Genomic DNA, 27,445 nt, shown 5'->3' with positions numbered 1-27,445 from the left:
AATAGAAATTTTGCTAGTAAATTTTTTGTTGTTTTCGTCGTCAATTTTTTTTTGCTTCTTCTTCTTCTTTTTATCATTAAATTTAATATGAATTTTTTGGGGGGTAGATGGGGGTTATTAGTGTTGTGCAACTTACTTTTCATTCATTTTCTTCTTTTTTTCGACGAACTTCTGCGCGCTTACATAACTAATTTAATTTCATTAAATAGGAGGATAAATATTAACAATTGAAAAAAAAAACATTCACTAAATTTGAAAGACAATATCCACTAATTTATACAATCTGTCCTTACGTCTAAAATTATTCTGTTTGTTTTCTTGTTGTTGCTTTGTTGTTACATTTAATAATAGTTTTTCACTTTAATTCAATTAGGGTGAAAAGATAAATTTTGAAATATAAAAAAAAAATTTGACTACACCATCCACACCGATGACCAGGGTTAGAATTTAACAAAAAAAAAATGAAAAAAAATTTTAATTTGAATTGTTCCACAATATTGAACGATATCAGCCCAAGACACCTAACTCTACACACCGAATTGACTTCAAATCGAATTCCTCGAATTAGATGATTTCACCTTTTCTATTGCACAATCTATAGTCTGCTTAAGATCACTAAATACCGGTACACCTTGCCGCTTCGCCAAATCAATCAAATACGATCGACCGCGATTATAATCCTTGATCGCAGCTGGTGTTAGCTGAGGAACGGAACGGAAATTAATTTTCGATTCGAATGATCCGATCAAACAGTAAACACTCACCCGATCATTTCCCAGCACACAAAATTCGGGTAGCATTTGTACGCACAGGACAACATTATAGCCTAGACCAATGTAATGAGCTGCCAATGTCATCGGAGCCAATGATCGTGTTTCGTTGGTGATGACAAACAGTAGAACTCGACTAGCATCTAATATGGCCGGATTGAACATGGATGGCAGGGCAAAGTCTGTCGACGAACACACTTCACCGCAGTAGGCCAATTCCGTTTCACCATTCACTTTCACCGGTCCCGGTAGCTGGTGCGTCGAGTCACCGTTGAAAATACTTTCGTGTAACATGGGCAAATGGTAGCTGATGCCCATTTGATTCAGCATCGGTATCACAAAGTCTTTTCGCCACGTTGTTCTTAACATACAGCTGCCGCCTAAGTACAAATCCTTGATTTCGATCATATTCGGGCGATTGTGCTCAATGTGATTCGAATCGATGGAACTGCCACTGGAAAATACTGAATCGTTTGAATCGCTCTCCTCTTCCTGTTCGCTGGCAAAATACTCGACGTTTAGCGAAATTTTTGTTTTCTTTTCCAATTGCGACACCTTGGCCACAATATTTTTCAATTCTTGCGGTGATGATGTGCCACTGTCGCGATTCCGATACAAATCGGTTCGATTGAATCGATCTTCCGGCACACTTTTGCAGCTGCTTGTTCGAAATATTTGTTTTGAATACGTTGTGTTGTAGGTGACCGTCAGATGATCGTTGGGCGTGTTGTGCATAAGTTCTGAAACCAGAAGAAAAAAATATCAGTCACAGCTCGAAGGACCACCAGTTCCGCAGTCTTATAATCGTATAGAATCTTACCCGGCGTATTTGTCAAGAAGATTGGCGGTGGTGGTAAATTGGTCCCTTTTATCGGTGAAATGCAACCACTTTCATGAATCTCTTGCTGCAAAATTGCCAAATACGATGTGATCATGCAGAACTCATCGAATGTTATCGAACAGTCGTGAATGCTCGAAATTGATCGAACCTCTTGAGTTCGCCCATTCTCTCGATGTATGTCGATTATTTCGGTCAGGCAATTCGTAGAAATCAAATTTTGCGGATAGCCCAGATAGCTCAGAGCGCACTGACACTGTGCCAATGTTATTTTATTATGCAAAGATTTGTCAGCTACTCTATCGAACGCTCGACGCACCAGTCTGTTTCAAGAGAACGAAATGGTTAGCCGGTTGAGTTGAGACACATGAAATGTCATCTCCTTACTTGAGTCTGGATGAAACATTTGATGGGGGCGATCGTCCCAGATCACCGGTTAATATTGCTCTAGTTCTCTGTAATCCAGACGGAATGCTGTCTAAAACAGGAATACCTCTTCGTATCACTAATTCTTTAAGTAACTCTTGGTTCCTCTTCAAATCGATGTATTCTCTGCAATAAACAAAATAGAATTGGTAAACATTCCATTGGGAGGGATGTACGCACGGACTACAGAAACTTACTGCGAAGAAATGGGCTCATTTAAAATGCACTGCTCAGGTTTGTATGGATGAAGTACCAACACTAAATGCCTCGAATTCTGTCCAGCAATATGAGCTGCTTCAATTGCCCCGGCTGATGCCCGGGTTTCGGAATCCATTACGAAAAATAACACGCGAGCTTTCTCCTTGGCTCGGTGCTCCAATTCAATCAGATCCGGAGTCCAATCGGACACTTGCTGCATTAAAAAGAAAACGGAAATGCAATTGGATTAGCATACACACAGTGCCGTCAGTGATTGACAGAAGAAAACTTACCGGATTATAAAACGAGATTCCAAGTTCATCGAGCGCCGGAATGGCAACATCTTTGCGCCACGTTGTTGGATTGCACGATCCACCCAGGAATACTTCCGGTGCATTAATATCAATGGTTGAAAATGGTTGTTTGTAGGTCTTGTCAATAGGGTCAGTTTTTGAATGTGATTGACCATCGGAATTTGAATCTGAATTTGTATCGGTCGCTGCTGTGGTTGATGCTTTTTGTGATGTTGATGATGCTGGTGTTGATGATGATGATGATGATGACAGAGAGCTTGAAGATTTTTGGTCATGACCTTGCGACGCATGGTATGTACGAAATCGTTTCAAATCTGTTGCCAGCACACAGAATTCGCCGAATGTGAGGCCGTTCATGTGCTTTTTACTGGCATCCAAATTGTTGCTGCGCCGAGCAAATAGTTTCGCCGTTTGCAGCATTTCGTTGACTGGAAAGGAATCGAATTTAGGGTTATTAGAGATACAATCATGTGAATTCAACAATTTTTCTTACTTTGTTTTTCAGTTGGATTAAAATTTAGCTCTCTAAAGAGATCATACAGTCTTTCTGCAGGTACAACATTGCATCTTGCTTTAGCACGCCAGGCATACAAAGCTTCTCTGGAAGGAAAGAAAATGAAACGAAATCGTTAATTTAATTGGAACGGTCTATCTAATCGTTAAATTGAACGGATGATATATAACAACGTCAATAAAAGCACAATTTTTTTTATCAATCTATAAAGATAAGCGAAATTTATTTAAAACACAAAGCCAAATGGCACGGCTGTAATTGTAAAAAATAAAAGTGAGGTCATTAAATCTATGACACCGGTAGCAATTTGTCCAGTAAAATTGTTTATTTCACCTTGTATTTGATACACGACTTGCGCTAAATTTTCAAAGTTTGAGAGAGAATGAACTTAACTCAACGAATTAAATTGTAAACATTTATTTCGTTGTAGTGCACTTCTCTCCCCTTAAGAGTCAGTTCGCCAAAACTTCGAACCATAGAGGTAGACTACCTAGAGGAATTATGACCTGAAATTCATTGAAAAATTATATCACACACACCACTAACACGAAAACGTCAACTTTGACATTAAGAGTCCCTTTTTACTGTCTGTACACGAAGCTGTCACTCACACATTCAAATATATGATTTTTCATTTTAATTTGTCAGTTTGTTCTATTGAGAGGGCCCTTGCTTCGAACAGCCTATATGGAATCGGGATTCAATCCGACGGCAATCCAAACGAGCTATGGCTCAAACGAATCATCGTTCCATTCTGAGAATTTCGTGGAACAACTTTTTTCTCGAAAATTTTTTGTTGGGCTGACATGGCACTTAGAAAAATTTTGTCCGAAGTGGTCGCGAAAATCGTTTTTTATCAATAGCTCCAACATGCGAGATGTGAATAAAGTCAGATTATGTACGTTCATGAAGGTCGATGAGGGGAATATTATTGGCCAACAAACGCCGATGTCCGGCCGCAACAAGTGAAAAACCTCGAAAAAACTGAAATTTTTGAAGTGCTCTGGGTGGCTGGGGAAGCAAGTAGGAAGCAAAAATCGACTCCATTTCTATCTGTTACGGTGGGTATGGTCGTGTGGGTGTCAATGGATACGGCGTGAAGTAAAACACGTATAAAACAATTACAAAACTCCAGGTTAGAGCTTCCTGCTACTTGCTTCCCCAGCCATCCGGACCACTTCAAAGATCTCAGTTTTTTCGATGATTTTTACTTGGTGCCAGCCGCTGGTGGGCTGGACATCGGCGTTTGTTGGTGAATAATATTCCCCTCATCGATCTTCATAAACGTACACAATTTGACTTTATTCACACATTGCATGTTGGAGCTATTGATAAAAAACGATTTTACTGACAGCTCCGGAGAAAATTTTTCTTAGCTCAACAAAAAAAATTCGAGAAAAAAGTTATCAGAATGGAACGATTCGTTTGAGCTTTGGCTCGTTGGGATCGCCGTCGGCTTGAACTCCGACTATTCGAAGCTTTTGCGAATTGACTCTTAAGACACTATAATTAGTTCTATATCACAGACGGACATACTATATATTAAGAGTTATCAATGTTATTTCTTTAATCCTAATTAGTTTGTAGGACTCGAAACGAAATCTATTACTTTACTTGTTCTTTCATGAATTTTACTATTTAAAACCACATTTACCAAAGCTGATCGCGCAGTTATTTAGTTGTTGTTGATAAGAGATAATATACTGCAATTTTACATGTTTACAGACGTATTATTTTCTGCATGACAAAGAATTTATCGATACGAACAAAACACCCATCCCATAGTTAAGCAAGAAACGATATGCCGATTGTCGACTCAGAATCAAATTGAACTTTAACTGTATACGGACCATTAACATATTTCAATGATATTTTTAGATGATTTGATATTTAAAATTCCTCTGCAATTGCCACAGAAAATGCACTTTTCAAATCGATGCAAATGACTATCACCAACAACTAGATTCATTCTAATGTACAATCGAATGTTATTCCACTTTTAAATTGAAATTTACATTTCCTTTCAATTTTCTCGGTTGCCCCCGTCAACGGAATTGAATTTTAGCTTTTTGAGCAAACCTTTTTTTGTCTATCGACAACACAATTTTCTTCCGAAAAACTAGAGACTAGATGGCGCCGTGATATTCAATTTGTGTCGAGACACAAAGGAAAGAATTTGCCACTGAAAGTCAATGTATGTTCGCGAAAAGTAATTCAATCGAATCGACACTCTGAATGAACTGAAAATGTTTCTTGTCGTCGAATGCTTTTGAGTCTATGTAACCAACTAATTTCTGATTTTAATGAACTGTGAGTGAATATAATACGAAAAAACATTTCAGATTTTTTTCATTTTAATTATTATTAACAGCTTTTCCATTTATTCAAAACCACAATACCTACACGAAACAGACAAGACTTGCATCATGATCTCATTCTTATTACAAAATATAATTTATGTTTCTTTTTCCAGGTATATAACTAACTATATATAAATAAGCGTATAATAACTGTATTATGTCATTTTTTTCAAATTCCATTGATTAATAATAAAAATGTAAAATTTATTCGCTTTATAATTGATCGATGGCATCACTTTTAACTATAACTCGTAAGGAAAAAGACAAACACGAACGACACAAACAACAACAACAACATCTTAAAAATCTTTCCACCTAGAGCAGAACCAATTATGAATATTAATTAATGAATCATTCTTCGGAAATGTTTTAAAGGATTCGGAAAGTGTGTGGTGTATTGATAGACTCATCCACATGGGTTAAAAATATAAACGTTTTTCGTGTGTGAATAGTATACTCATAAAATGTTAAGTGAATGAAAGAGCGGTATATGTTAGTAATTAACATGTGACTAAACAACATTAGTGAGAACAACTCAATTCACTAATGCTCTTCGTTGAAATATCATAAAATTACTACAACTATTTCGGTGATACTTTGTCATTGAATATTGCTTGTCCAGTATAATATTAGCAACATTGTGTAGATTACATCTGTACACACATCGAGTGATTCATGAATGTTGCAAAAACAAAAAAAAATATGATTTTGTGTGTACCTGAATTCGATATTCATAAATCTATAAATGATTGTGGTTTTTTCGTATATATATGGCAATGCTTTCCGTAATCAACTGGGCCAATGTAAAACATCTACACACACGATAGAGAAATTAAGTTTTTATTTTTAGTTAGCCTCATACGAAGTACAGTGTGCTGTAGGTCTGTGTTGCCGTTTGTAAGATTGCACGCACAGTCTAACCAAATAATCTAAAGAATTTGTCCATATTTTGCTATCTACGAAGTTGTACAGATCTGACAAGAAAGCCGGAAAGAAACAACAGACGGAGGCAATTATGGTGATGATGATAATGATCGAACCTTGTTTCCAAGTGAGCTATTGAAACGTGCCTGTGAGGGAAAATCATAGATCTGTTTTGTTCCCTCAATTCGACCATATTTTTTTGCGTAAATACAATTGAAGTTCTAGCGCGACGATCTAGGGGTTCACATTCGATCAAGATAATATATGCTGACTTTACCTGTCGCATATGGCTATTCATCTGTTATCGATAACGACGACAAAAATAATGACAAGTAAAATGCATGTTTAAACAAATGAAGTAAAAGATTTGAAATCAACAGATTAAAAATACTTTGATGGAAGTAATAGACCCGATAATAATACTGGTCATATGCTTGCCGTCTGTAACAGGGTAATATATCAGAAATCTTACAAGTGTTCTCTGAGCAAATTTAGTACGAACAGGAATAAAATTCGTTCCAATTTTTGTGTCGAAAAAGTAAAATCGTTTTCTCAAAATGTTCTTCTAGCATTGCTACATCAGATTTCTGTAGATTTATGTACTGTCCAAAAACCTTGCTAAACTGGTCAGACTACTTGAACCTGCCCAAGGCTCAAGTTTTCATGTTCTTAACGAATTCAAGTTGCCGAGAGGAAACCTGAACCTGAACTGTTTTTGACTGCCGGTTTCAGATAAAGTCAAACATGACCAGATCCAAGCCTTGATTGAAAAAACTATCATACGAATCGAACTAGGTGTTATTGAACAATCGTCGTACGGGGACTCAATGCACAGCCACTTTACCATTTAACTTTTTTTTACGTCGGTCTATTGTTTCCATACGAAAAACGGTACGGTGTCCAATCACGTAACAGCACAGTTGTTTACTAAACAGGCCATCAAACCAAATAAGAACAATGTAGATAAGCTAACACTTGTGATAAATTATTAGGCTCAAATATTGATCTGGCTTATCTTAATATTTTTGAACGCATAAACAGTGCATTGTACATGTCAACGTTGTACATAGGAACACCTTTTTCGTGAAACATTTAACAGTCACTATTCAAATTTAAAACAGCTACCAATCTGAAACCATAACTAACTTAACTAATGTATGTTGTTAACGTCCGAAGTTGGTGCTACAAAAAAAAATAATGCTTATTTTATCTTGCAGCAACTTTGGCAAAACAAACGTGCATTTTCTTAAATTCATATACAGCGCCGCTCAAAACTGTATACATACAATGGTTAACATCTCCATCTGAGTATATATTACTAACCGTGAATAAACAGTTTTGATATTATGAATGTGTATATACATAAGCCCATTCACTCAAGTTATATCCGAGGATAGGTAAAACATGTGCGCTTGTATTTTCTTTCGGATATATATATACAACCGAGAACACAGTACAACATGGAATTTTATTATTAGTAATGACCTCATCGACTGTTCAGTTTCTTTATCAAATATCGATGAAAGTGTATAAGTATCTACCTAATACATATAATAAAAAGTATAAATAAAAGTGTATTTCACGCAATATAAAAAAGCAAAAAAAAAAAATCATTTCGCGGTTGGTTCATTGAATGTTGAAATAGCAATTTAAGAAAAAAGAATTTTTGATTCGAATTTTAATTCGTACAGAAAATAAAGAAACAAAAAACATTCAAAATGATAGCAACGAACGTGAATAATATGGACAAACAAATTGGCTTCATTAGAATTTTCGTCACCTCTCTGCGGCGGTTTATAAAATATTTTGATCTGACATCGTATGCAGAAAAAGCGTTCTCATTGGATACGAACAGACGGCTGTCATCTGTTATCAACAACAACAGCAATAATAAACGACAAGCTCTGACTATTGAGGTCTTATATAGCAAAAAACATGTTCAAAACAAATGAAGTAAAAGATTTGTGAAATCAATTTCTGAAATTCTTCGATCGAATGAAGTAATAGATATGATAGTAAAACTGTTAAAATGCTTGCCGTCTGTAACATGTTAATCTAAATTCAACAATGATTTTGTTGTGCGTTACATTTCACAGATCATAATTAAAATAAACAAAGGCGCACACGTTTTGACCATGATAATGTTGTTATGGAAAATCTCATATATGTATAAGCCTGTATCCAATCCGAGTATAATTTTAGAACAAATATTTTACTTATACAAAGTATTTCAGCATAGCATGCATGGTATATAATAGGAGGATTCTAATTTTGCCATTGCAAATATATACATTTTAGTGTTCGAACGTTTTCCCCCCTGTTATCATACCAGATTATTATCTATTGGCATTTCGTTTGCACGCATATCCAAACAAATATATATTTCAGGAAGCTACATAGCCGTTTAAACATCGATAAATAAATTAGTTTCGGTGAAAATTTGTAAATGACCTCATCTGAGCATTTTAGTCGAATATATTTATATAAAATTGTCGATGTTGACTTCATGGATTTTAAATTCAATTATCATGCAACGGAAACATAAAGCTTGGAAAACAACAAAAATAAAATAAATTTTTTGTTTCGAGCGCAGTTTTATTTTCATTCGTAATTAAAGAAAATATCTACACTTCGGCCTCCTCCTTATTTGTAAATGCCACTGGCTTCCTTCAATTTTACTTGACAACTTTCCAAAAATATCAAAGAAATAATAGATCGGTGTCATCAACTTTTTAATTTAAAGCTTTAAAGCCAAATCGTATGCAAAATAGTGAATATAAACAGACATTTTCGAGTATTACGTATTGCGTCGAATGTGGAGAGGCAGTTTTCGATCGGAACGACAACAAATTGGTGTGGGCGTGTAATTATACAAAAACAATTAGAATTTGGTCATCTTAGAAAGTTGGTGACTATTGCAATGATGTTGATTAAATTAATTTAAATTGTCATATTGAGACCATCTGTTTCTGCGCAAAATGTAGCTAAGTAAACAAGACGAGTGATGACACTTTTCGTTCGCTCCATTTTATAATATCTCGAGGAACTGATCAAAATAAATTCTGATGTACATTCTCAGGAATCTATTATTTTTCACTTGAACGAAACGTACAGAGAACATACTACTCACTGGCTTTATAAGGCTTGATACACTCTCCATTTATAGTGTGTGCTAACTTTCGGAACGTAGAATCTCCAATCGAGGAATGGATAATTCTTTCGAAAATTTATTAAATGGAAAGTATTCCACGGCGGTTACTTTGGGTAAAAAAAAGTAAAAATCGTATCTATGGAGATGTACAGAGTTCGAATGGTCGACAGTAATTGCAACAGATCATAGAAGGTAGTTATGGTGATGAGAAGATGAAAAAGATCGAACCTTGTTCCCAAGTGAGCTATGGAGAAGTGTCTGTGAAGGAAAATCATAGATTTATTGTATCTTTAATTCGAGCATTTTTTTAGAGTCAAAATAATCAAAATTCTAGCAAGACAATCTAGTGGTTACATTCGATCAAGCTAGTAGATGCGCTGTCCAGTCCAGTCCAGTCATAATAAATAGCAACGATCTATTCTGCAAACACTTTGTAAAGGGAAGCATCACTCTATTCTACATAGTAAAAGAAAGCAGCACTCTTCTCTACTCTACAAACACTTTGTAAAATAGAAGCAACACTTCCTTCTAGAATCTAGAAACAATTTGTAAAAGGAAGCATCACTATCCTCTGCAAACACTTTGTAAAATGAAACTACGTTGGCCTCTAAAAACACTATGTGAAAGGAAGCATCAATCTATTCCACAAGCGATGTGTAAAATGAAACAGTACTATCTTCTTCACAGTGCTTGTAGAAAGGAGTGATTACAAAATGTTTGTAGTGGAGGACGATGCTACCTTTTACAATATGTCAAAACGTAATACGAAACATTACCATGTTTTCATGTTTTAAGTCAATGCTGGCTTTGTAAATAACATATAAATAATATTAAAGCGAATAGTCGAAAAAGACTAATCACCCTCTGTACGAATAGTGAAATAAAGACTAATCGCACTTTGTGCGACTAGCCTTTTCGATAATAAATTACATTTTTGTATATGAGTATGAATCTTAAAGATTTCAGGTTACTGTCAAATTTATCCTGATCGGGTGTTTCATGTAAAATCTATGACTTCATTTGGTTCAACATTTTCAGTCATTTAGTTATTTAGTCATTTTTCACCTCAGATGAAACGTCGTGAGCCTCAACATTCTTCGATGACTCTATCAACAAGATCGTCTAATTTTGCCGATAACAAGAAAAAAGTAAAAATCGTAACTTGTTCGGCAGATACGAGGAAATTGCAAGAAGAAATGGACGAATTCGGGCAGTGGTGTGATGACAATGGGCTGCAACTGATCATTGGAAAATGCAAGGTGATGACTTTTACACGCAAAAGGAATTCCATCGAAGCAAATTACACCATCAAAGGAACAGAGATACAAAGAGCCGACAACAACCTCAGATTCGTGAAACGGGAGTGCTACAAGGCCCTGAACATGGACAATGGACAAGAAAATGGATACGTGCTACGACCATACCAAGAACGATGCGAAGAATTAGGACTGCTCTCACTACATAGAATGAGGGTAATTTCGGCTGTATTGTGGATGCACCAAATTGTATCTGGACGTCTGTGCGTCTCTCCATACTTACGTACTCAACTGAACTTAAATACTCGCCAACTGAGAAATTCAGGTTTTATTAGGCTGAAACATCCGAGAACGGAATATGGATAGAATTCTCCACTCAACAATGCGTGCAAAGCATTCAATTGTGCAGCGGCAGTTGTCGATCCGACGTTACCGTTTGTACGCTTTAAACAAGAAATTTTGAAACTGCCAGATCGGGCATTCGGTAACCTCATAGAGATACGAGATACGTGATACGAGATACGTGATACGAGAGATAACAATTGTTAGATGGCAAAGGACTGTGATATAGTGGAAGCGAATTGCTTTTGAGGGAATAGGTTAATTGAATTTGAAAAGTTGAATTTGAAAGGTTGAATTTGAAAGATTGATTGATTTGGACATTAAATTGGAATTGAAGTAGACTTAGATGTGTCTGAGCGGATTGAGTGACGAAGCTTGAAAGCTATATTGATTTGGTGTTTAGCATTAAATTGTGATGATGACGATGATTTTAACTCTGTCAGCTTACTTAAGTAGACACTAAAACCAAAGAATAAATATAAAATGATTTTTTTTTGCTCTAGAAGAAAATACTGACCCATTTCAATGGCATGATTTTTACAGTGACCAATTTCTTCTTTGAGTTCCTAGAAAAGTATTACGAAACCCAGTAATTCCACAAAAACTCCCATAAAATTTTCACCACTTTCTAAAGGAAATGTAATTTTTCGTTCCGAATGGAGGAGAGCTTATTTTTGTAAAATTTATTTCCGAAATTTTTCGAATCTTTTTCGTAATTATTCGGAATGTTTGGGAATTTTAAGAAATTAAGTTCCAAAAAATAGGTCCTGGAATAGGGAATGAAGCTAACAAGTCGTAAATTTAGAGACTACGAAACTTAGAGACATATCGGAGGTAATATTGACGAAGGCTATTCATATAATAGCGATAAATGTTTTAGTTTCCCTCTGTGGTGTATGAAACATGCAACAATTATTGGGTCATTGGAAATTCATGCACTGACTTTTATTGCCTGACTATGTTAAAAGTCAGTGTATGAAATTTTAATGAACGGAAAATTGTTGCATGTCTCATGCACCATGTTGTTATTAGAACAATATGCCCTCAATAATTTACTTCGCTAACATTGTAAAAACGGAAAAATCGATCTCGAATAACCTAAACTCAATGCAATCAAAATAATTACGCAATGAACTACTCAAATCTAAATGAATTAGTTAGGGTAAATCGTCCTCACTTGCCGAGGGTTTTTTTTAATAGTTTAATACCGAGTCCACTTTCTATTCAACCCACAAAATGCGAATTGTTGAATAAGTAAGTAAAACGTCGAATCAATAAAACGTTTGAAGAACGGAACTTGATTAAAATCAGTACAAAATATCGATTGCAAATTTAAATAACGACTCTATCGAATGCCTTGTACATTCGTATCGTATACTAAAATGTGCTAATTTCGATTTTTATATTTGTGCACATATACTACACTTTTTTTTCTATCTCTCTCTCTTTCTGTTCGTGGTGTTCGTTATTGTACGATGTGTTCACATTTATAACCGCAATACTAGGTGAAAGTTCCACTCAAAAAACATAAAGAAAAATATCATCAAGTTCATCTATTTTAAAACGTGAGTAATATTAGTGGAATATACTGGTGGGTATATTAAAATATGAAAAGGAATCGTACGAGAAGCAACACACTAAAAAAAATCGAGTTATAAATCAATAAAATTGATTCTTTGTAATATTTGTGTGAAAATGAATTTCGAAAATAATATCAACCACTTCATTTTTATACGCAGACATTTGACTAATCGTTTATAGTACCAGAATAGCACAGACATCCCACGCTAATTATATCCGAGTAAAATTTTAGGAATTAGCAGGAATTTTCTAAAAACAATAAAACGAATTTAGTATTGAAAGTGATGAAGACATCAGGTGTATTGACACCATTCAGGCGTTAGACGAATCATGTTTCTGTTTTAGGTTTTTAAGAGGGAAAGGGGTTAGGAACTTAATCAAATAAAACATCTAACTAAATTTTGTTTGTTTTAAACCGAGTTGTCCATCTGGTACCGACAAAGATGACAAAAATAAGTGATGAGCTCGGGCTACTGACTTCTTATATAGCAAGGCGTGTGTCAAAACAAATGAAGTATTAGATTTTCTGTCAAATGCAGTACAGTGCGAGATATAGTTGGAGCAATAGAAGTAGCAGATTTAATGATAATACTTATTGTGCGTGAAAGATGTAGTTAAAAATATCTGACAATTGATTGATAAGTTAGAAACTACCAATCAACTGACAAATGGATACAAATTATATTGTCAAATTCACCGGTGCAGGCTAGTGAAGATGACATTAGTCCACTATGATTTACAATCGCTGTTCCATTCATTTAGTTTCTATAACCTTCTTCAACCGCCAACATTTTGCCGATTTTAGATTTGAATATTTGCAAACAATAAAAACTATGACAAGGTTGACAGATCGAATAAAAACATCTGTTTTGTGTGACATCGTCATTGTGTTCTTCAATTTCTCTAAAACGAATTCATGAATTCATGGGTTGCATGAATTCATGGGATGCATGAATTCATGGGATGCATGAAAATCAGGAAGAATTTAAAAGAATACTCCCAAACTCAGGAAATTCGGGCATGTAATGATGTTGAATCGAATTGACTGTCTGAGAAAACACTGTTACTATCCTAGCCAGTATTACTCTCCATTTATCACAAAAATTGTTTAAAATATTTTGAAAATTGCCTCACTTTTAATTGCCAATTTTATATGGCTATCATTTCATCGGAATTCTTTTGTTGTTCTGAAGAATTCCATTGAATTTTGTAGAATTTTGAGAAGTAACGTGGATAGCTGCTGGAATTAGCCATATAATAAAAAAAAACAAATCTCATCGAACGAATCGTTCAGCGTCTCCAGAGATTAGAACAAAATTTCCGCAGATAAAATTTATTGCAAGGTGATCATGTGACCAGAATGACCGTCAAAATTACTAAATCTAACTCAATCATTTTTTTCTACACAAACTTTTCATTCGTCTAACAGCTAGCACCATATAAAGCAATAATTCAAATCCAATTAAAAAATAACGAAAATGCGGCTGTAAATTGCAACGCCGACGAGCTCGAAATTCCTCTTGCACTATACGACGCTACACCAACACCTCTCTTAGTTCACAACAAAAATGAACATACCAAAATGACTGGTTCATGAAAATATCAAGTCAATAAAAGTGTAGGCTAATATCGACTGACATTATCGTTAAAATTTTGTACAAATTTATCGCAATTATAATTAACAGGGACAACATATGGGTTGGTAATTGGAACGAGAGCAAAAAGATGTCGGGAAGAATTAGGTATGAACAGAATGACATCATTTCATCGGATTCCATTGGCTGATATATTTGTTATTATTCTGCATTTTAGTTAAATTTAGTTCACAGATTCGATAAACTGCACACGCTATGGCATGTTACTAAGGACGGAAATGGTATAACCATCAGAAGAAATATTTCGTAATCGGCAAATTTAATTTAAAAGTCGACGAGTTCAAATTTAGTCGGAGAGGTATAACCTCTCTAGGTATAAGTCGTTTGTATTTAATATTAAGTGTTATAAATCCAGCACCGTCGATATATTCCAAATGTATGAGTATATATCGTTCGGATATATAGTTTATTTTCACGGCAATTTAATTTGGAAAACGAATACATATGGTAAATTAGCGTACAGAGAGTGTAACATCGAAAATTATCAGCAAATCAAAAACAAAAACCAGATGTTCATAAAATTCCTGCGCAATGAAAATCTGTTGAATTTTTGTGTGTACTCGTTTTACATTAAATATTATGAATGTATGTATGTAACGTAACGTTACGACGTTACCTCTTTTTTTTGAAATTTCAATTCGAAAATGTTTGGTCATGAAGAAACTATTGCTAGACATAATATAATGTGGGTATATTAAGTATAAAAATATATAAAAATTATATTTATTAAAAAACATGATGTCATGTCCTCTCAATATACTTTTTTCTCTGTTGTACTTGACCACTTCTGACTGTTTATTTTGGATTTATCGATGATATATATAAACACGAAAATATTAGCCAATAACAATAATTGTCATAATCAATCAAAAGATTAAATGCGAAAACGGTTTGGTGTTATGTGCATTGTTTTTGAGCTGGATTGGTTTTAGGCTAATTAGTGGATTATAATATGCACGAAATATGAGAGCGTTCATGGTGGGAAAATCGGTTAGAAAATGTTACAATTCATGGGGTTGGATGGTATGGATCTAACAAATTGTTGTCGTAAATTGAAGAGTGAATGAAAAAAAATCAAAATGTGCAAGACAATACCTGATGAACTTTTTCGACTCCACATTTCGGTCGTTTCGCGTAACATTCAAAGTGTTCGGTCGCATCGCCACTTCATCCGAATCTAATCGACCATTTGATCCATTTGTAGTACTATAATTACATTCGCAGCATTCTGTCGGCAATGGTTCCGCTTTCATTGTAATTATTCCACACACCGAAGAAGGAGCAACACACACGAAAAAACAAACAAACGAAAAAATTCTTCTTGATTTAAACGGACGAGTTGATGGGATTCATCCTGTGTGTGTGCCTAATTGGGTTGGGTTTATCAATATTTTCGATATATTAATGTAATCCCTTTCCTCGATTATACTTGAAAATTTATTTCTGATTTTACTCGCACAAGATTATATTCTTTGAACTCAATTAAAATTTATAAATGGAATGATTTAATGTTGATCACGTTTGGTATGAGATCATTTTTATATTTTCTTTTCACTTTGTTGGCTGGTGGCTTTTTTTTAAATTTTTTTTTTTATTATTTTTTTGGTTTTGTTGTTGTTTTGTGTCACAAACGGCGCGACTGACAACTTCCTGAACAATCCGATTTTATTAACCGTTCAATGTAACGATGAAGTTCAACGTTTATTTGGTTGCTTTTATTGGAAAAAACGGTTCGTTCGACAGAAAAGTTCGAAATGCTTTTTGGTTGGAAAATAATATTCCGTCAACTGCATAGAAAACAGCTACAACAAATTTAAAGTTTTTTTTTCTTTCCTTTTCAATGTGTACCTAACTTATATGTAGATTTGCCATATATAATATACTCGCGGCGCACACACAAACTTAATAATATTTTTTCGGATAGTGATGTGTGTTTTACTACGTACATAATCGTCTATTATATACGCTATACAACACTCTGCCACACTCTGATTCAACGTTTTATTTATTACTTTATTTACACAGAATTCATAGTATTATTAGTAGCATTGATCAACAAAATGATTGTCGTTCCGTTGAGATCTTTAACAACAATAAAAAAAGATTCAATTTTATGACCGATACAATACGTTTCCGCATTATCATTCAATTTTATTCAATATTCGACTGAATCTTTCATAAAAGCGCGATTACAGTGAAGACACAAAAAAAGAACCATACACCGAAACGACAAAACTGCTTTTTTTTCTCGTATTCTACTCTCTTTCAGAGCTGGCAATGAACTAACAAATCGTTTCAATTTATCAAAGAAAAGCAGTTCTTTTTCACAGAACCGTCTCACTAACACAACGTGGCGCTGTTGGTTGTAATATTTATATTAATGAATGTATAATAGCACGGACGGACATTTGTGTGTCGGGAAAAATGTTTTAATGTGACGTGAGTCAATATGAAGCCATTCAAATGAAAATTTAATTTTCATGAATGTGCTAATTTAACGTAAATTAATTTGGAGTCTGAATGCTTTACTGCATATTGACGAGAGAGAGAGAGAGAGAGAAAAGCTAAACAAACAAACCGAATGAAATTAATTTGGAAAAATTAAGGTGACAAAATATTGCTGGGTGTATAAGGCTTTCACCATCCAAGCAGACGAGTCATTATTATCTACCTATCTACCTCTATGCATGTATTTTGCCAATGACTACCGTCACCACGCACGACGTTTCTAGAAGTTATCGTTTTATTCTCGATTCTTAATTTTTATAGTTCAAGACCAAGGACGTTGGAGACTGCGGTAAAGATCCAATAAGAATTTGAACAGTTAACGACAGTCTCATTTAGAACTTTCTCAGATGGATCGAGTTAGTAAATTTACCATTCAGAAACTAAACGTAACTCCAAACCTGAATTACCCACAAATTTCACTTTCCGCCAACAAGGTTGTCTGATAAGTGTAATCAGCTGAAAAGCATTGCATCATTAGTCATCGATAGTAGACAGATAGCAGCTAAGTACCATCTCGTTCTTGAGATAAATTAGAATTTGTGTTTAGTGTCGATTTGATTATACGTGCGCAAATACATGGAGTCGGTTGTTGGACATCATGGTAACACTGGCAAAAACAATATAGTCTTCGTACGAACGAAACAAATGTGCGCTTAATCGAATTGTTAGTCAGTTTAATTTAATGTTTTGAATGAATTGCGTACAACAAATCCAGATTGAATGGCTTACGACGTTTGTAAAAATTAATTCATTAAAAAAGACGACAACAACAACATCATGAATCAACAAACTAAACGGTCGACAACAACAAAAACATTTTGTAATAAACAACAATCATGTAACCTATGAAAACAACGCGAATTTTGTTGGTATAACAATTATTGAATTGTGATTTTTGCAACGTGAAATCACATTGTGATAGTAATATTGTTGTTTGAAGTGGTCACACTCTTGTGTTTATTTCCATTGAAGTTGATTGGTTTAGTGCGCAAGAAATTGTTTCTACTCGAGTCCGAAAAGGTTATGAGTTGGGATTCTACCTTACTTGATTTGAGAAATTTTATGAGAAAGCACGGCAGAGTAAAATAAACCAGGCAGGAGCGGTCCATTTTCGAAACGTCAAATAAGGGACCTAGTACGCGAAAAAGAACTCAAATGAACACTGACATAAATTGAATAACTTTATCCACAAAAAATAAGGCTACTAAATTATTCAGGTCCCTAGTCAAATCAAGCACTCCTGCCTGGTTTACTTTACTCTGCCGTGGAGAAAGGAAGGTTGATCTGACTTCACCGATTTAAAGTATGATGAGTAAGATAAACTATGTATCATCTTGACACGTGTATTAAGCAACAGAAAAGCGTAGAGCGGACGTTATCAACTACATCTAATTCAAATAATATGTTTGCCAATTTTGAGTCATTTTAACTTTTCTTAGTGGTATCTTGACTTAGAAATTCGAACAACAGGTAATACTTGGTCGATCTATAGATCTCTTCCAAGTGCAGGTGCAAAGTGCAGTTTATTGTCAAACGTCATCCAAAGAGCCATAACCTCAACACTTTTCCATACATTTTGTCAACAAAATTGTTTGACTATGTTGTCTGTGGATGACGATGACGGTTTGTTCCAAATAACTGTAAACACGAACTTTGACAACCCGAACCACCACAGACAACATAACCTTTGTTTTTTGCAAAAATTTTGAGGCGCCGCGCCGTATACTTATAGTGACAACTTTCAAAAAATTTTACGTATTGAAGCTGCTTCGCGCTAATTTCGGCAGTTCATTTTTCATGAGAAATTGTTTAGGTTATGTTGTCTATGGATGAAATTTGACAATTCGTAAGGCCTTGGAACAGACCTATTGTTTGAAATGTGAACTGTCACCTAGGATTGTGTTGACTATAAATCTCACCACCATCTGTTATCGACAGCGACGATGCAAATAAGCGACGATGCCTGACTAAAATGTCGTCTTATATAGCAGATAGCCTATCAAAACTGTTGAAGTAAAAGACTCTGCATCAGTCAATCGTAAATATTCAGATCTAGCGTCAGCTCATTTTGTATCAGCTGGTGTTCTTGTTGTTCTCTTTATATGCCTGTGTGTATGTGTGACGGGTAACAAAATGATAAATGTAGATCCTACTAACAATAAAGTTGGCATCAACTGAACCAGCTTTTGCTAGATGTGCTTGACGTCATTGAAAGGTTATAATGTTTTAGTTTCGGCGCAAAACTGATAAAAAACGTAGAGTTCGCGAAGTCCACACTAAAACTTTCTGTTCGATATAACAAGACGATAAGATTCTCATGCATACGGCTCATACGGCTTTGGATTATTCTGTGACATAGCTAATTTAAACCCTCACATCATCACCCTTTTGAGAGCGTCTATACAAGTTGTATGGCAGGTGATGTAAGAGCTAAATATATTTTAACAAAAAGGTTGGCTGAATATGTCCGATCAGCAAATAGTTCTTTATGAATTTACTTGACCTATGCTTCACCTTGAGCTTGAAATGCCAGTTGATGGCTGAATCAGTATTTTCATAAATTAGCCGTCCGATAGACAAACAATGCAAATTTATGTATATTTTGCACATTAACGTGTGCAAGAAACACAATACGAAATGACGATGAAGCCAAAACAAATTGCATTTTAGAGCCAACAAAATTTGTTTCGTTTCAGTTAATCAGAATCATTTTCCAATTTTGTTAATTAAAATTTAGCTCTATTCGTCATTGTGCTATGGATCCTGGTCAATTAGCCGACGCGTGATCATTAACATAAACAAAAGATTTAATAATAAAAATTGAGAAGAAAATGTTGACTTACGGATGTCGAAATTTCGTTATTGATGAAAGAGATGTCTATTAATAGAATTTGATTCACTTTCTTCAATAAAACGTTTCGGTAGAACAATGCTTCAAATTCAAATTGGATATTCGGTCAACCACATTTCTTTTAAAAGAACAAATTTAGTCGATTAAATCTTATAAAAACATCAAAACAAAAGTGCGATGACTGCTTCTAACCTGTAAAAATTACAAATGCGCACACACACTGAATAAAAAACCGTCAACTTGACAGATGACGTCAGGAAAGCAGAACAAAAACGAACTCCCGTCTGAGCTGTCAAAATCATATGGTATGTTGGAAAACGAACGAACCCCCAGCTGTCACACAATCAACGTGTTTTCTGTTTAAGAAGAGATGTTTTCTTGAAATAGTTTTTCCAAAATAAAATGAATAAGAAACCGGTGTTGAGCGATCAGGATAAGAGAAAAGTTCTTTCTGCTAAGAAAAAACAGAAGGTGGTCCTGAAAAATGTGCTGGTTCAGCCGTTTGAGAGATATTGGTAAGTTAACACTCAATATTATTGTCTCTTAAAATCAAAACAACCGGTGGTAATCGAGTATGTATTCCTCTGAAACGGAATGATGAATGATAATGTGACGGAATACTCGGATTGGTATTCTTCCGAGAAATGTTGGGATGTGAGGAACTTACGTGCCGTCTTTAAACATTTTCTCTCCGACATTGCAGTTCCAATTGTGCATTTGAAATACCCCAAGCAAAAAACGGTTCCGGTGATTCTGTCAATTTAATTTACTCTTCAAATTCTGCTTAAAATTCAAATGTAGACGATTTACGCCACCCGGTCAACGTATAACCAATCTGGTGATTTTATCCGACTAAAACAAAAATTTTCTCAATTTTCTTCGACCAGGTTAACACTTCCTGTTTTATTTCACGCGACCAAGGGTATGTTTCACGGGACATATAAATTAGGGACAATTTGTTCATCTTCAGGCATCAATTTCACTTCTCTTGATCCAGTAAATATGTTTACGCTTGAACCGTCTTCTCCGACTCGGTTTTCCATCAGTCAGAACGTAATATTTGCATTTCTCTCCTTTTGTCATGCGCCTCCATTCAGCTCCCGCCAGAACAGCCCCCTCGACAATTGTCAATCCGCAGTGGGTTTTACGATATTCACGCAGAAAATTGAAAAATGGATTTTTTGTGTATTCCCCAGGCTTTGAAGGGATTTTCTTCTCTTTGCCTGTATGACATTTTGATGTCGATCTGGTATGCGGTGCAACAGACGTGCTAGGCTGGGCTACTTCACATTCCAGCGTAAAATGAAGCTCTTCGCATTTCAGCGTACTAGGTTGCCCTTCATCGCTCTGCAGCGTACAAGGCTGCTCTGGTGCGCATTCCAAAGTCGGTGTACAACTCAATTTAACCTGTTGTGCTTGAATGCAACGATACCTGTTTCGTTTGTATGTTTTCAATTTAGAACAGACAAATTTCCGTAGACTTTTCATTAATTTTTTGATCATCTTATGGTTATTGGAGACGGCAATGCTGTTTATAAAAAAATAAAATCTCTGCGAATGACAGTGACAATTTTAATTTTGAAAATTGCATATCGTCGGACGCCCGATTACTTGATTCAATTTAATTGGACCGGTACGAGGTATCGGGCTAGAGAGTTTACGCTTTAGTTTGGAACGCTGGGATGTCCGAAATTTAGTGAATTCAGAATGCTCACCTGTACTGCCCGTCCGTCTTCATCTAATTTTTCTCTGGAAATTTTCGTCCGTTACCAGGTAAATCTGTAGTAGAGACTCTACCGATTTGTTTTACTGAAAATTGAGAGCAGAAAGTGATCGATTTAGCGTCCCAGGTAAGGGTTAGAGTTATCTCGGAAATATCGGTCGTAACCCTTTCGTGGAGGTTGCCTGCCATTAGCTAAAAACAAAAATGAAGAGCTTCTAGAGCCTTAAGCTTTGAGCTTAACCTTTTGAAACGAGATCTTACGGGATCGATACGTATCTCACTACGTACGCGCGGGTCGTCGAGCACATTTAAAATGACTTTTTGAACAGTTAAAGAAATACGAAATAAATTCTAACAAAAACGAATTGTTACAGGCCAGAACTCTCCGCAGCAGATGTGCATCAGTTCGTGCAAAGGTTTCAAGGTCTTCATAAATCAATCTCACGGTAATATACCCCTCATATCATTAGATCTTGCGTCATAATTTTAAAATCGAAAAATAACGACAAATAACCAACCAATTCCGTTTGTTTCTCTAGCGACGACCCAAAAGCGACTACAAGCATCAAAGCATCCACTAATACCTCTTCTCAACAAAATGTGACGACAAACAAAGACTCATTATCCGACAAAGTGATACTAGGACTACGATCATCGATTCGTTGCGTATCATCCGGCAGAACGGTTGCACTGTTCATATCGTCGAAAATACGACCGAAATACATTGTCGACCAGATAATCATAATGGCCGTTACGAAAAATCCAAACTCAAGCATTCTTTGTGTACCTGACATGGATGCGGCACTGCAGAATGTACTCGGCTTTTCATGTCAATGTTTAGCTGTGGTGGACGATCAAAATGAAATTTGGAATTGGTCTGTGGAAAAATTCAAACAGTTTGCTGTTCCGAAATCATTGCGGAAATTCGAACTTCCCGTCACCGAACGAATGAATATTGATGGTGAACCTCAACGAAAGCGACCGGTTGTCAGGGATGAAGTTGATGTTTCAGCGCTGTATTTACACAAAGCAAATGTTAACGGCCGGACGTTTATCCCTAGTGGAACGATGTCGACAAAGGATGCCGGAAACGATTTTATTTCGTTGGGTAGCATAGGTCTGAATATTGCCAACATTCGTCCCAAACACCAAATGATATCAAAAGATCAGAAAGCGGATAAGACCGGTGCCAAAACAATTTTCAAACCAAACGTACTGTCGGAAAAGTTTCCAACAAAACACAAGTTGAAGACAGCGCGCAAGCAACGGCTGCATCACAATCACAATAAATTTAATTATCTGCCATTGAAAGTGAATAAAATTCAAGCGAACGCCGACAAAGTTAGGAATAAGAACAAGAAAAAGAACAAAAAGAATAAAAACTGAATGACTTCAACAGACGTGTGGGTTTATTAGCGAACTCTGGCTGTCCTAAACACCGCATTGTTTGTTAAAGCCGATGAAAGAAGAAACACCTGAGGTATGTATCCAGTAGTAGTGAAAAGATATGATTTATTCCACAGAAGCAAAACGCATTCACTTGGAAGGGCTGACATTTGGGGTTTAGCAAAATGTCAGGATTTCGCCCATTTCAATGGAATGCGTACTTTTATCGTGCTTACCCCCATCCTTGGCTAACAAATATCTTTAAGAAACGGTAAACGTATCGCACACATGACCATTAAATCTGTTACTTCGTTTGTTTAAAATATTGCTTAACGTTTGATATCGTCGTCGATAACTGACGTCGTCGTCGACGTTTTTCTGAGCTCAACGTTCTTCAAAAACAGGCAAAAGAACAGGATTTAAATAAGGGACCTCTTTGAAAAATATCCTATTGTGGACACTTAATCTGTCCGTACAATAATAATTATTGTTATCTGACAACCGATCGCTCAGAGTTGATACTGAAATTAGAAAATTTTGTAGTTGGTAGCAGACTACCAATATTATGATTGACTACCAAACGTAATTTTTGGGGAAGAGATGTTTACTATTCGAGAGCTGTGCACCAACTGACGGAATCATTCTGCCTGCTTGCCTATTTAAAGCTTGAATTTTTGGTAGTTGAGTACCATGCTGATAGAGAGGTGGTAGAGATGTTGCCTGTTTGAGAGCTGCACACCGAGTTATGAAATTATTTGGGCTGCTTGCCTATTTATAATTCGATAATTTGGTAGTTGACTGCAAACCTGGTAGATGAATACTAAATTGGTAGTTGACTACGAAACTGATAGAAAATTGGTGAAGATGTTTACTGAACAGCTGGATATCGACTGATGAAACTATTCTTCCTGCATGCCTATTTATAACTCACGCAGTTGGTAGCTCCAGCATTGAAAAAAATTGAGAGAAAGAAGAAGGATCTCACTAGGTTTATAGCCGGACTATTCTTGTTTTATGCTCAACTGCACATTCAATTTTACTGTGGTATTTTGTTGCGAGACTACAGTTTCAGAAGCTCAGAACATTCAAATGCAGGGAAGACAAAAAGGTTCACACGATATTATTTGAACTAAGGGACCATTCATAAATGACGTCCGCGTTCTGGGGGAGGGTGGGCCTCAAGAAAACGTGACTGCCCTAACAAAATTTGAGTCAAATTTGACCATTTTTGCGTGACGATGGGTTAGGGTGGAGTCTAAAATCTACCAAAAGTAGTGGACGTCATTTATGAATGGCCCCTAATTATCAAGTTTTTCCAAATACAATCGAAAACTTTGAAATAAGTGCCGAATTTGGTTTCAGCTGTTTTTCAGCTGATCCACTCATACAACGAAGAGTTTAGAATACTTTAAAATCTGATCTGTGGAACCAACATCGCAACAACGTACAAGAAGTGATTAGCGGTCAATCACAAATTGAAGACAGTCTTGAGGACAAAGTTGAGAACAATTTTGTTGCTACATTATAGGAGTTCACTTGTCATGGGTTTGTTGTTATTTTTCTTCTTCTTCATTTCCCATGAAGGTTTCTTTCGATGTGATGCGTGGGTTTTCCTTATGCTATTACCTTAACCATCGAGAGAATTCAGACAGGAACCAGAAAAATAGTCAGAATTTCCTGTAGTTCTATAGATCTAGGATTGGGAAGACAGCGGACCATGAGGACGTCACTTATTTTTAGGAACTGACCTCTTCTTCTTCTTCTTTTTCAGCCTGTTTCTATCCACTGCTGGATGTAGGCCTCTCGAACTTCTTTCCATTTCGTACGATCCATTGCCATTTGCTGCCAGTTTGTACCTGCAGTTTGTATTCTTAATTCCGTTTGTCCATCTCTCTGGTGGTCTACCTATAGCTCGCCTTTTATATGGTCGCTAGTTCATGATCTTTTTGGTACAACGTTCGTCTGTCCTTCTTGCAATATGTCCCGCCCAGCTCCATTTCAGAGATGCTATTCTTTCCATGACATCAACGACCCTGGTTTGTTGTCGAATCGATTGATTCGTCATTCTGTCTCTGAGTGTTATTCTAAGCATACTCCGTTGCATGGCTCTTTGTGTCACTCTCAATTTATCTTCGGATGCTTTCGTTAAAGTTAACGTTTCCGCTCCATAAGTGAGCACTGGAAGGACACAAGTGTCGAAAAGTTTGCGTTTCAGACTATTATTCTATTTGCTTTTGAAAATTAGTCTGAGTTTTCCGAACGCTGCCCTGCCCATGCAAGACCAATCCTACGTCTTATTTCTGCAGTTTGGTTGTCCGGACCTAGCTTCAGTTTATGTCCTAGATATACGTATAGCTGTCGACTCGTTCAATGACAGTGTCACCAATTTTGATTTCTCTATCGCCCCCGATGTTGGTCATGACTTTTGTTTTCGAGGCCAACTTTGCTTAACTGTTGTAGCATAAGCTGAGCCGAGCCTGACCTAGATTTGCTGCTATCGGTACAATGTCATCAGCGAAGCGGAGATTTCTCAGGTACTCTCCATTTATCTTTATTCCCATTTTACTCCAGTTTAAATTCCTAAAAACACTCTGCAGAATCGCCGTGAATAATTTCGGTGAAATGGTGTCACCCTGCCTTACACCTCGGCCGATTTTGAATTTCTCCGTGCTCTTATGAAGTTTTATACATGAAGTAGCATTTTTGTACACATATCGAATTGTGTCCAATATCGACCATGTTTCCACTGAATCGAAAGCTTTTTCGAAGTCTATGAATAACAAGACTATATCGATGTTGTATTCACTGACCTCTGGTGACTTCAAACTTGTGCCCAAATGTTAAACGAAAAAAAGACCAAAAATGTCTTTTGTCTAGAACAAGGAAGTGCTAGAAACGTCGGGATTCGACATTATTTTGGATGGGTTACTCCATAAACAGTCACAAAAACAATTTCATCGTGGACAGGCACCAACGAAATAGTTATGTCACACGAAAAAGCTTTCGTAAATGTAAATTGAATTTTATATTGGGAAAATTGTCAATAACATCCCAAATATGGAACTTTCCACAATCCTTGATCCGAAATCAAGGAGAGGGGGTGTAGTGACGAAATGTATGTGCAAGAAACACTTGAATTAGTATCCCAAATTAAAGTAGCGTATCTTTTATATACTAGAAATAACTTGCAAAATCCTTAAAGGAGCATGCATGACTTTCCCATGCCATATCCGAGGCTTCTGAACATGGATCATGGCCGGCCGACTTAAATCAGAAGTAGTTGAACGTAGCTTTGAAATGACATTACTTTTATGAAAAATAAATTGGAAATGGCCAGCGAAAATGGCCTCAAAGTTGATGAATTTTCCGGGACACTTTATGGGAGAACCCTAATACCGACTACATTCCGACTCCTCAAAAAAAAGTTCTTCCATGAAATATCGGTAATGGGCCATACTTACCACAACAAAAGAAATTTTCACACAAAAAATTGTATTTTCGGAGATATTCGACTTTGAAGGGTTTCATATGAGTGGCTTTTCCGGCCGGAGAAACGATTTTCCATTTTCCGGAAAAAAAATGTCCCACAACTTTTTATGGCAAACAAGATCAGACAAAGAAAATTTCTTAATAACGTACGGAATTACATATCGACCTGCACTAATAATTCATATCATGTAATACGAAATTTGAGATGCGCTACAAGTAGGAAGAGACAAAACAATCATTTTCGTAACAATGCGATTAACACATATGTGGTAAATTGAGTTTTTATTTTAGTCTTCTAGTAATTACAATAATCAGCATCAGAATTTAACGATCGGAATTCTTGGCAACGTTGGCTCCTTGTTGGACACCTAAATTCAAATATTTTAGTAAATGAATTTTTTTTCAATAAAACTTAATATTTTACCGAATTCATCTTCTTGAACAGTTTTGCTGGGATCGGTACCACTACGAGCAACGGAAGCTAAAATTTATATTAAACTCAACTTTTTTCACTAAATTCTTTATTATTCACTAACCCAAAAATTGACTGACTGGGAGGCTAACAAATCCTGTACTACCTTCATGCACTTGGGTTAAAATCGTTGGCTCACGTATAGCCTTTGGCTTTGCGAATGCAATAGCAAACACAGTGAACAACACAAAGATAAACAATTTCATTTTGAGAGTGAAACAGAAAACACTTTTCAAAGCACTACAGCGACTATGCTGCTGAGGCGAATCGTCGTGCTTTTATACCTAGAACGATTTTTAAGCTTGATAACTTGAGACAGAGTTCCGGTTCTTTGCTTACATAACTTTATTTTGATTTTGCCTTTATTTACAAATCAAAAAAAGTTGAATGCAAATGGTGTCTGCCGTTCATAAACTTGTTCCCGAATTTGAATTTTATTAAAAATTTTATAGTCAATCAACGCACTTCAAGCAAAAGTGCTTCGATTGACAATCCTGCCAAATAGAGTACTCTATTTTATATGAAATTTTATCCCCACTCTTTTTACAGTGTAAAATTTTGTATGGAGCACTGTCAAGTTTCAGTACCCTATTTAGAGTACCACTTTTGCCTGAACTGCGTTGAGTCAACATGACAGGCAAATAACTATAATATCACACTAAGTATAAATATAAATAACTTATTTTT

General features: G+C 35.9%; 2 protein-coding genes and 1 long non-coding RNA gene across 5 annotated transcripts; 2 read left to right on the top strand and 1 right to left on the bottom strand.

Annotated features, from left to right (window-relative positions):
- Window positions 1-60: 60 nt before the first annotated feature.
- On the bottom strand, window positions 61-16,618 carry LOC119071724. 2 transcript variants are annotated; one of them, XM_037176740.1, is made up of 8 exons: window positions 15,425-16,618; window positions 3,040-3,146; window positions 2,526-2,974; window positions 2,232-2,446; window positions 1,996-2,160; window positions 1,591-1,931; window positions 765-1,510; window positions 61-701 (listed from the first exon to the last, which is right to left on the bottom strand). In XM_037176740.1, exons 1-8 carry the CDS (start codon window positions 15,580-15,582, stop codon window positions 546-548), a joined length of 2,337 nt encoding a protein of 778 aa, XP_037032635.1. In that variant the 5' UTR covers window positions 15,583-16,618; the 3' UTR covers window positions 61-545. The 2 variants fall into 2 exon arrangements, with proteins under 2 accessions (XP_037032635.1, XP_037032636.1); XM_037176741.1 differs by lacking the exon at window positions 15,425-16,618 and adding an exon at window positions 6,139-6,170.
- On the top strand, window positions 3,733-24,460 carry LOC119071836. The gene is made up of 3 exons (XR_005086740.1): window positions 3,733-3,855; window positions 12,294-12,304; window positions 24,450-24,460. It is a non-coding gene; the product is annotated as an uncharacterized LOC119071836 (long non-coding RNA).
- On the top strand, window positions 19,998-22,809 carry LOC119071772. 2 transcript variants are annotated; one of them, XM_037176822.1, is made up of 3 exons: window positions 19,998-20,203; window positions 21,786-21,849; window positions 21,949-22,809. In XM_037176822.1, exons 1-3 carry the CDS (start codon window positions 20,091-20,093, stop codon window positions 22,795-22,797), a joined length of 1,026 nt encoding a protein of 341 aa, XP_037032717.1. In that variant the 5' UTR covers window positions 19,998-20,090; the 3' UTR covers window positions 22,798-22,809. The 2 variants fall into 2 exon arrangements, with proteins under 2 accessions (XP_037032717.1, XP_037032716.1); XM_037176821.1 differs by having other exon boundaries at window positions 21,786-21,857; window positions 21,951-22,809.
- Window positions 24,461-27,445: the final 2,985 nt, after the last annotated feature.

Source organism: Bradysia coprophila (assembly GCF_014529535.1).
Source record: "Bradysia coprophila strain Holo2 chromosome IV unlocalized genomic scaffold, BU_Bcop_v1 contig_5, whole genome shotgun sequence".
NCBI lineage: Eukaryota > Metazoa > Arthropoda > Insecta > Diptera > Sciaridae > Bradysia > Bradysia coprophila.
This window is presented reverse-complemented; position numbering and strand designations above follow the sequence as displayed.